At 27.1% G+C, this 12,107-nt stretch overlaps 1 protein-coding gene across 1 annotated transcript; it reads left to right on the top strand.

Moving 5' to 3' along the window:
• Nucleotides 1-2,243: 2,243 nt before the first annotated feature.
• On the top strand, nt 2,244-3,072 carry LOC114192600 (dehydration-responsive element-binding protein 1F-like). The gene has a single exon (XM_028082377.2). The coding sequence runs from the start codon at nt 2,355-2,357 to the stop codon at nt 2,928-2,930; it is 576 nt and encodes a 191-aa protein (XP_027938178.2). The 5' UTR covers nt 2,244-2,354; the 3' UTR covers nt 2,931-3,072.
• Nucleotides 3,073-12,107: the final 9,035 nt, after the last annotated feature.

The following is a 12,107-nucleotide window of genomic DNA, read 5'->3' as shown; positions in this document are numbered from 1 at the left end:
TACAGAGAACAAACCTTGCCCAAGGGTAAAGGCGACGATTGTACCAGTGTGGCCATTCGATGATGTTTCTGTTTGCATCATAGAAATGCCGGTGGCAGAAGCAAGATGCGACGCTTGGATTTGTGAAGACGAAGAAGCCCCGCTATTGAATGACCCCTCACACTACCATGACTACACTCAGTCCCGAAAACCACCAGTGGCCCTCCATTCGTAGAAGTTGCGGTTGTTCCTCTTGATGGTAGGGTTTGCTTTTTTCCCAATTCATACCATTATTGCACATTGCAAAGATAAAAAAAAAGTGAAACAAAACACCGCGTTTAAATAAATTTTTAAACTAAATAACTTTTATTAAATTAAAAAAATTGAAACGACACAACTGCACTAAACCAGCAGAGACTCAATAACTTTTTATGCAGCAGACAAACCGAACTCAAAACCGTGATTATTACCTTTTATATAAATATTATTAATTTATTAAGATCAAATCCCTGATGTAGCATATAAAATAAATAAATAGTTTATAAAAGTTGAAAATTTTATGTTATAATTGTTGATTTAGTAATCTAATTTGTTGGTTTGCTTCATTTTAGTTTCCTTTTTTTTTTTTTGTTCAATTTAGACTTTTAATTTTTTTAAAAAGTTCAATTTGGACATTTTCGCTAAGTTGACGCTAGATCCATGTATTTCTTTTGTGTTGTCTTTTTTGTACTAGTAAATTAGAACAAAATCTTTCATAATTTTTTGAATTATTCTATTTTAGTTAGTTGTTTTCATCTTTTTCTTAGTTTTGAATCTGAAGAGTTATAAGTGAATTAAAAACCTAAATGAGGGTTATGTCCAAGGGTATAGGGATATTTGAGTAAGTGTTATTTTGGAAGGTACTGGTTGTGATAAAAAGAGTCAAAATAAGAAATCTATCGGTATTTCTAGATAGATTACTAACAAGAATCGACACAATACGTCTACTCGATTGGAATTGAGAAAAGTACATTGTGTTCGTACATGTCACATGTTAATTTGTAAAATTTTATTTTATTTTATTTTTTAATTTTTAAAAAGTTAAATGGTCACATGTCAGATTATGGTTGTGTTACAAGCTAAAGATAGTGATTTTTTTCAATTTATTCTCTTTATTTAAATTTTTGATTCAATTTAGTCTCTCTATTTTGTAAATTGATCCAATTTGATTTTCTCTAATTTGTGACCAAATTAGTAATTAAACTTAATTACAACTTATGTAAATATTTAAATAAATTTTAAAAAATTTATACATCAAATCACTTCACCTGAATATTCAAATTATTTTATTTTTTATATGTGTAACAAATTTTAAGTGTAAAAAATTTCATAAAAATGTAAAAATTAGATAATTTGAGTATTTAGATGGAATAATTTAATTACAAATTTTAAAAAAAGTATTTTAATACACACATACATATATTTATATATATATATATATATATATATATATATATATATATATATATATATATATATATATATATATTAATTAGTCTCAAATTAAAAATGACCAAATTAAATAATTTAAAAAAATATATGAACTAAATTGAATAAAAAATTTAAATAGACAAACTAAATTAAAAATAATCACTACTACGTGACTCAACTATATTATGATATATGACAATTTAATTTAAAATAAAAATAAAAAATGAATATTCCTAATTGATTTTAGGATTTATTATTAAGTTAAAATGTTTACGGTTATTTTTTCATACATTTAAGTTTAAATGAAGTGAATATATATTTATTAGTATATCGAGATTTAGTGAAATTTAAGATGAGAAGAGTATATGATAGGTATATATGGCACGACTGATCTAATTTTTTTACTTTAAGAAACACCTAAAAAGATTAATGTAAAGATAATGAATTGAATAGACTTTGTTTAAATAAGAAAACATTTTGAGAAGACTCAAATAAAAAAGTTTGCAATAGACTCCAGTAGTCTGAAATCTCTTTTTAAAACACAACAACATAACCAACATTTTTTATTTTTTATTTAGTTTCTCCACGTGTTTGTGTGCACCAAAGTTCAGAGTCAGCCACGTGCATCATAAAATATACTGGTCCAAACAATTTCCGCACGCTTCTCACACCATCCTGGTGCTACAATGACATGTCGCTGTAGTTTTGTCACGTTCCGTGCCAACGGTGTCATCTTGGTGCCGTAACAACATACCACACAAGTTCCCTCAAGTTCCCACTTCACTAATTTTTTTCCCTCCTAGTATAAAACTACCCTCATCCAACACTTCTCTACTGTCACTAAACCTACTAAACATAATCCCTTACAATTACAGTGCCAACTTTTGGATTAACACTGTGCACAAATGCAGAAACGAAAAGCAGGGAGGAAGAAGTTCCATGAGACACGTCACCCTGTGTACAAAGGTGTGAGACAGAGGAACGGGAAATGGGTGTCTGAGTTACGACAACCTAATAACAAAAACGCACGTGTGTGGCTTGGAACCTTCGCACGCCCCGACATGGCCGCTGTTGCTTACGACGTTGCTGCTTTGGCTTTCAAGGGTGATCGCGCTTCCTTGAACTTCCCCGACGCGATTTCTTCATTGCCGCGTCTCAACTCGGCTACCTCCTCTGTCCAGGCGATTCAGTTTGCCGCCACACAAGCAGCGGAGAAGCACTTTTCTTGCGCCGAGCTTCAAAAGCTGGGGGACGATGTTTCTTTGGAGGGAGGTTCTGGAAGCTTCTCTTGGGATGAAGATTCTTCGGAGCTGTCGTCGGAAGAAGGTTCTAGAAAGTTCTTTTGGGATGAGGAGGAAGTGTTTAACATGCCGGAGTTGTTGAATAGCATGGCCGAAGCGTTGATCATTACACCCCCTGCTTTACAAAAAGGATTCAATTGGGTTGGTGGGGAAACCACTGTAGATTTGACTCTGTGGTGAAACTCATGACCACTTGGGTAAATTCAGAAGATTATGGAAGGTTGAGATTTGTTCAAAAGAAACAATCTTTGATGTACCATATTTTTGCAATAGATTGAGAATGTGATATCTTTCAAAATAACTTCAAAATATTATTAATGAATACTGAGTTCTTTAGAATTCTGTATATAAGTTGTTTAGTTGTTAGCTTCAAGTAATTAATATTGTTTAATCATTTCAAAAGATATTTTTTCAAATAAAAATGGGAGATTTTTGTGTGAATAGAAAAGTAATTGGATTGACTAAAAGAATTTTAAGGTATAATCCAATTTGAATTTTAAATGTTGGGGTTTGTTATCAAAGTAGAAATTAATTATATGTTAGATTTTAGGTGATTACAAAGAAACTACCAAGATAAGTTTAGAGTCTAAATTCATTTCTTCAATGGAAGATTCTCTTGGATGTAGGACATGCTTGCATAAAAGAAATTCAAAAGTAAAACAATAATAAATAAAACGATTTTTCTATTATTTAAATTATTTTATTTTTAAAATAATTTATAGAAGTATTTTGTATTTGCTTATTTTAAAAAATTATAACAATTTAAACTTTTTTTTAAAGAAATTACTTGTTTTTATTTATTTATTTTTCATCATACTTGTTTTTAGAAAAATTTGTGGAATTAAATGCTTATATCACAGTTTTAGGGATGACAACGGGATACTATCGATAATAAAAAAATTCACCCATTATTCGTCCTGCTACCCGTATGAGAATTTATTTAAAAAATATTCACAAATATTTTAAAATCTACCAGTATCCATATAATCATACATATTTTAAAAAATATATTATATAAATATTTAAAATTAAATTTAAATAAAATTATAAAAAAATGTAAAATTAAATATGAATTACATTTAAATTTAAATTAAATCAGATTTAATAAAATATAAATTAAAATTAAATTTTAATTAAATTTAACTTAATAAAATATAAATTTAATTTTAATTTTAATTTTTTATAAATAATAAATATCTACGAATACAAATAATATAATATTTACACCAAATATATTTATAAATAAGTATTAAAATATCCACATTCTACCACTGACAGATAACAAATATCTACAAATATCTACAAATATCAATTATCCGTCACTTAATTTATCTTGCTTCAAAACCAGCTACCAAAAGAAAAACAGGTATGAAAACGAAACTTATCTTTTACACTTGGCTGACCCAATGACGTAATTGGATATGTCATTTTCCACAGGAAATTGTTTGAAGATAATTCACGTTAGTCTTTACTTTTCTGTTTTGGATTATAAAATTAAACTAAATTTTAAAAATAGTTTAATAAAATAAAATAAAATCATATAATTATTTAGATGAATTATTCTTTTAATTGTTTGGACTAAATTATTTAAATATCATAAGTTATAAATCAATTTATTTTAAATATAAATTTTATTTATTAATGATGTAATTTTTAAAAATAAATAAAACAATAATTTAACTATTTTTTTTTATAAAAATTTAGGTTTTTTTTTTTTTTACATAATTCAATTTGGTACGAGCATGAACCAATCTAAGCCTGATTCATTCTAATGCTGTTAACCCCACTTTCTATAATGATGACTCACTCTTGTATATTTGGCCTTACAGTTAATTGATGCCGGTGACCTCATAATATTTGTGATGAAATTATACAACAAGGTATAAAAACAGCTATAGAAGGATTTTATGATAAGCTTCATACATTTCTTAAAAACAATTAAGATGTGAATTGTATGTCCTTTATGTTTGATTTATATTTTAAAAAATAAATTTTTTAGGAAATATTATTCCTAGAAATGTTTCCTGAACTGAGTTCTCACAAGCTGTTATTGGGAAAGGTATGATAATCTAATTTTTTTTAATAAAAAATAACATCAATAACCTTAGCTTACATTAATAAAAAATAATCTTAATAATGCAAACCGAAAACCTTGACTAAATATCCGGTGGAAAATAGCTCCACCAATATCAATAAAAATATATTTTTAACATTGATCGAAATAAATATTAATGCTACCTAGCAAACTCTTTTTTATGTTGGCTGACAAATAAACTTAATTGACACCAACTGAAAATAATTCATTGGACAACAACCAAAAAAAATCGTGCCACTCAAAAAGTAGTGTTCATATTGACAAAAAATCTCAATTAATGTTAATTAAAAAATAATATTAATATACATGGTAAAAAAAATAACAATGTCAATGGAAAAGAAACCACAATTAATTTCAACCTAAAAGAAACGTTGTCAACGTCAGGAAAGAAAAATGCATCCAATGACAATGCTTATCCTTAATCAAGTTAATAAGATCTCAATTTCTATGGAAGTAACGATGTATCAACCAAACCAAAGATAGTATTAAAAGAAAAAATAATAATGTTAGGAAAAAAATATATAACAAATTCAATTTCTTATCTTTTAAACTAAATTTTAAATTTTTAAATTTGAAGTATTCAAATTACTTTCGTAAATTTTTAGAATTTCAAAATCTTGAAAATTTTATATCCAAATTATATATTTGATCAACTTCCCCAAATATTATATAAAAACAAATTAGATCTAAACAATTTGCATTTAAAAAGTTTTGAAAGTCAAAATATGAATTTAAGTCTCATATCAAGTAAAGTAAAAAAAATTTAAGATGATAAAAACTTATAAACTCATTATCTTATGTATGAGTATAACTCTTATCTTCTTGGTATTTCATTTCGCAAGAAGAACTCTCTCAAAACACTCATTAGTGATATAAAAATAAAAAAATATAGATCTCCTTAAATGTTATATATATTAAAAAAATGTCTTCTTATGTGTGTTAAGCTATTACATCTTATTATACAAAGTTTTATGAAAATTTAAAGCATGAATTTTCAATCCAAACAATAAGTATTACCCTTTCAAAATTCCCAAATATATCAATATATTAGCTAAAATAGGTGTATGTACAGTATGTTATTAGACACAATTTACATAAACGTATATATAATAATAAAATCATAAAAAAATTAAATATATTTTAGTTTTTAAATTTGAATGCTTAGAATTCAGATACACACACCTTATTAAAGAAATTACTTGCTTTTATTTATATATTTTTCATTATAAATATTCTTAGAAAAGTTTAAGGAATTAAATGCTTATATCACATTCTTGCTGAAAAATCAGCTACCAAAAGAAAAACACGAATGAAAGACGGCACTTATCATTTACACTTGGCGACCTAATGACGTAATTGGATATGTCATTTTCCATGGGAAATAGTTTGAAGACAATTCACATTAGTCTTTAGTTTTCAGTTTTAGATGAATTAAATTATTATAAAATTAAAATAAATTTTAAGAATAGTTTTATAAAATAAAATTAAACCATACGATTATTTAGATGAATTATTCTGTTAATTGTTTGGACTAAATTATTTAAATATCATAAGTTATAAATCAATTTGTTTTAAATATATAATTTTATTTATGAATGACTTGATTTTAAAAAATAAATTAAAACAATAATTGAATTAAGTTTTTTTTATATACAAATTTGATTTTTGTTCTTACTTGGTATGAATATATTCTTAACCCCACTTTCTATAACGCTGACTCACTCTCGGATTAAACTCGCACCGTTTGGTCTTACGGTTAGTTGATGCGGGTATACAAACAGTTAGAAGGATTTTATGATAAGCTTCATACATTTCTTAAAAACAATTAAAATGTGAATTGTATGTCCTTTATTGTGTTTGATTTATATTTTGAAGACTAAATTTATTACGAAATATTATTCTAGAAATGTTTTCCGACCTGAGTTTCTCACAAGCTGTTATCGGGAAAGGTATGAGAATCTAATTTTTTTTAATAAAGAATACTTTTAATTTGATAAAAATATTATGTCATTCTTATCATATCATTTAATACAGTAAATAGTTATATATTTACTGAAAATACTATTTTTAATTAGCAAACAATGTAAAAATATGCTTATAAATTATTTGTTAATTAAAACTAATATTTTCAATAAAATTATAATTATTTATTATAATGATTAGAAAATAAAAGTTGTCAAAGTTATCATAAGTTATCAGAAAACAAACATACATCACATGATGCTTGTTTCTTAAGTGTTTTGAGATGTACTTTGTTTGTGATATATTTTTGAAGTCACACTCTTACACTACTATTTGCTTGTTTTCATCTAATGTGTCATCTAGACTCAGGCTATATAGCTTTGAGATTTCTTTTGCAGAACATAAAGTGTGAGCTTATGGATCGGATGAACATACATAGAAAATAAAAGAGAAATCTTGTCAAAAAATTGACTAAGACAATGATTTTTTCTTGAGCCTGTGAAATCTTTAACATTCTTTTGTTTCTTTGTCTTCAGAAATATGTTTTGTTTTGCTTGTAGAATAGTTATCTTAAATTGTTATATCTCCTTTTGATAGGTTATAGATGTTGCTTTCTTTTTTAGTTTTATTTGATTTTGTTCTTTGTTATTTTTTGTTACGAGTAAAAGGGTTGGAGCACCCCAAATATTTTTTATTTATATATTTTTTATTGCTGATAAAAAAATCATAAATTATATTATATAAGATTATTCATAATTTTTTTTATATTATAGATATATTTGTTTTATGGGTAAAATTGTTTAACTTCTTAAAGATAATTTATTATATATTTTTTTGTATGAATTTGATTTGGTTCTCATATTTTTTATGATTATTTTTCTAATAATATTTTTTATGCGATAATAAATTATTAGTATGCTTTAAGATGAGATGCCATAATACACAATAATACCTAATATTAGTTTTATACAAAAAAAAATATAATTAAAAAAAATCTTCAATAGTATTTATAACAAACTAAACCAATTTTAATACTTTTCAAGAGTAATAATGTTATGATTCCTTTCTATTATTCTAAGACTTAATAAATATTATGTTTATACTATGTGTTCCCGTTAAACAATGTAAAACAAAGTTCCTAGCACACTGAGAGAGTAGCTTCTGCCCATTTGCTTTATGACCACAAACATGAACTAAAAATTCTCAAATAATGCATGAACTAAATATTTCATGCATTTTTATCATCCTTTAATTTCTTCTCTTTGATCAAACTAAATAAAGAAAGTGTTTTCTTTATCTTCTTAAAGCTGCCTATGTTGATTGTCATATTTGATGACAAGCAAAGGTCGATGGAGTCCCTTCAAAATATCTTCTCCAATTGCTTCTTTAATCTAAGACATTTTTTGGTTTTCATCAGGACCTAGGTTAAACCCCAAGTTTTAAATGTTTTACATGTTATAAATTTGTTTCCGTCATTTAGGTGACAAAACCAACGTCAACAACAAATTTTCTTTATTTACGTCAATTAAGGTTGTTTGGAAATAATGTTGATCTTAGTTTTGCTAATATTATCCAACATTACTTTTTCAACATTGTCGATAGGGTGTTAGGTTTAAACTCGTGAATCAATTAAAATGACTTGAGTAAGGATTAGTTGAAAAATATATAATTTTTTTTTTAAATGTGAATCAAATTTAACTTGATTCATTTAACTTATAGGTTAATTAAATATTTTTTATTGTAATTGGTTGTTGCTTTTAGTCATGTAAATGGATACTTTGGATTATTTTAATATTATAATGTTGTTTAATTTTTGAATAGTTTGAATGATTAATTTATTTGTTTATCTAATTTTATAATTTGATTTTTACTTTTTGTTTACAATATCAATTTCTAGTTGTAATTTAGTAAAATAGGTGAACATCTTGTACTGCTATAGGTCGGTGGATGAAGCCAATCCACTTTGATTGTACTTCAATAAATATAAATAAGAGAAGAAAATATACTTACATGAGACAAGTCACTTAATCCATTAACTTGTGGTAAGTCTAGTCTGAGTTATAAATATTTTGACTCATCAAAGAGAGTGAACTAATTAAATTAACTTGTTTTTAGCTCAACTCATGACGAACTAACTCGTGTAAATCAAGATATTAATCATGATTTTTTTAATTGACTTTTCTACTAATTGATGAACCAAATGTATCTCAACCTGTTACTTTTCTATTATTGTGAGAGATTCCAACATCAATTTGGATGGAATATTTACAAAAATATCACTACATTTTCAATGTCCAATTTTGTTCCATGTAACATGCAATTGGTGACATTTGTAACACCTCATTTAAATAAATACTTTAATTAAATGACATGTCACACAAATAATATAAGAGAGGAAGATTCGGAGTATAACGTCACTCCACATAATTATCCAAAATACTCGAAAGGGAAAAAGGCACACCAAGATATCAATACAGAAATAAGTTCAAGAATTTAACAGTAGATGATAATGTGCTAAAGGACAAAACAGTACATGGGCCATAGCCCTAGGGAAAAGCCCAAATAAAAAGAAGTTCAGTCCAGGTAGACTATGTAGCAGAATCATCCATTCCTTACCTCTCGCATTTGCTCACATCAATAAATTGATGATTATCGCAAAAGGAGAAGAACCACATACAAAGCAACCAAACAAGCAAAAGGGTAAGCTAGAGTATAAAACAGTTTATCACATAGTTACATGTTATTTCACAGTCTAGGCAGTAAATGTCAACCAAACATGTTATGACCTTTCAGATAATACACTACGACTAAGATACGACTCATCCGGATACGTATAAATTAGTCAGATTCAGCGGATGCTTGCACTTGTGGTGGATTTCCCTACTCACCCCCGAGCTAAGTGTTACAATGTCTCAATCCCCCACACAAGGTTAGCCCTTAATGAGTTTCAGGCCTCCTGCTACTCTCACATAGAAATGGCAAATAAACCTGCCCCCGCGGGTATTGCCCGAACTCGTCCCCGTTTTGATGGGGAATCCCCGCATTGACTGGGTATGAGTATGGGTATGGGGAATCCCCGACTTTTTTAACTGGGTATGGGGATGGGTATGGGAATGTACATATCCCCGCCATAATACCCGTCCCTGTTTAAATTATTAAAATATTCACAATTAATTAAGTAATCATATATATATATATATATATTACTTATTTTTTGTATATATTATTTTTTGTTTTTTCTAATTATTTGGTTTGTCATTGAACTCATTCGCATCTCAATTATATTTTTCATCTTATCATAACTTTTATGTAATTATGTTAAAAAAATGTATGTCAATTAAAATTTTTTTATGTCTCACATTTGAATATTTCTATTATTTTTTAATATTTTATTTATTATATATTTTCCTTTCACATGAGAATGTTTAATACTCTCAATATAAGTATTTCATAGCACAAACCTTTCGTTTACTAGGTAATATAAAAAAATTACTTATTATTATTATTATTTGTTTCATTTGAAGAACTCTTTTGTTTCGCTAAAATAATTTTTGGTATTTCTCAACTATTGAGTATATATATTGATATTTGAAAAGTTTTCTTAGATCTCTAAGATATTTTACAACTTATCATACCCTTAATTATACATTTATTTTTCTTTGTGCGATTTCTTTTAATAGTCTCTCAAATTGTTTGTAAACATTTGTTAATTTTTTAATATTTTTATTTGTTATTTATTTTCATTATGTACAATACTATTTCGATATATTTTATCTAATTATTTTTTATTTTCTAACTCATTATCAATCATACTGTAATTTTTTCACTATAATTGTATAAGTAAATTTTATTTACTGCAATATAAAAATTTAATGTAATTGTCATGAATATTTTTTTATCACCATCTAACATAATTGAAGTTCAAAAAATACAAGATCTAGTTAAAATTTTATTATTATGATTATTATTTGTTCTTTGTATCATTTTGATAAGTAATGTATTATAACTTTTATTAGTGTATAAAAAAGAAATTCATTAGAATTTGAAAGATTGAATTAAACAAATATTAAAAATATATTTTAATTTGAATATTTGTTTTCCTTTTATATTTTTAAAAAAATATTTTTAAATTTTATCAACTAGGTTTCATTAATGTTTGCAAATTTAATAAATGTGTTGGTTCTCATGAAATTTTATTTGGTATTATAATATAAAATGTAAACAATTATAATTTATTTTAAACTTTTATTATGATTATTATTTGTTCTTTGTATTGTAAGACCCAAGAAAATTAAATAGTTATTTAAATAATTATTTAATTATGGCGGGTAATAGAAACATTTAAAGCAATTAATGTGAGGAATTATGACATGGAAAAGTATTAGTTCAAGTGGTTGAGAGTACTTTATTGTGTGTGAGGACTTGGGTTCAAGTCCTATGTGTGCCATTTGGGTGTTATTTAAATTATGTGTTTTTGTGTGTTTATATATTGAATGCATGGGGTGATGATAAATTCCTAGAATTGTAGAAGTTATCATGAAATCTGGATTGGTTGAATGGTTTGGCCTTAGTTTGGTATGTGCATAGGTGTGGGTTTAAACCTTGTTGAGAACTAAATAATTTTTTTTTGCCAATGTTTCCTTTGGCATGAATGTGAAAAGGTTTGAAACCTAGTAGCCAAGAAGGAGAATTGGAGTGCATACGGAATCACAGACTTCTGGGCGATTGGCACGAATTGTAGAGGAGAATTGGAGTGGGAAACCGTTGTGGAAGAGTGAGGCAAGAGCAAGGGTTAGTTTGAATTAAAAGTCACGTGCAATCCGTGTTTGGAGCGAGGATCAGAGGTTAGGGGAGCTGGAACTGAATCTTTTATTTCTTGTTTTTATTTGTATGAAATGTATGAGAATTTGAATGCATGTACTCTGCTATTTCATGTATTTTCGTATTTTCTGCAATTTTCCAAAAATCGCCTGGCGGGTGATGAATCACCGCCAGGCGACTCATCTTATTTTTGGGTAATTTGGGGTTCTAGAGACGGAACCGCCTGGCGGCACAGGCTTAACCGCCAGGCGGTGCATGTTAGAGTACCCAGTTTTCTGGGTTTTATGAAGAGCCTAGCGGTGACGAATACCCGTTAGGCGACGCGAGCCACTTTTGGCTCGATTTTGATGTTTCACAGGTTCTGGGAGGTTTGTAATCAAGGAGAAATTGCTTTCTAATATTTATGAATGATTAAACATAGTATTTCATTGGAAATTCTTGGAATTGGGGTTTAATTGAGAAGAAGATTGCATGAAGGT

Source organism: Vigna unguiculata, chromosome 7, assembly GCF_037176805.1.
Source record: "Vigna unguiculata cultivar grain cowpea cultivar isolate G323 ecotype 2 chromosome 7, ASM3717680v1, whole genome shotgun sequence".
Lineage (NCBI taxonomy): Eukaryota > Viridiplantae > Streptophyta > Magnoliopsida > Fabales > Fabaceae > Vigna > Vigna unguiculata.
This window is presented reverse-complemented; position numbering and strand designations above follow the sequence as displayed.

What these genes read in the sequence shown, in the direction of transcription:
- LOC114192600 (XM_028082377.2), top strand. Translation starts at nt 2,355, where the DNA reads ATGCAGAAACGAAAAGCAGGGAGGAAGAAGTTCCATGAGACACGTCAC.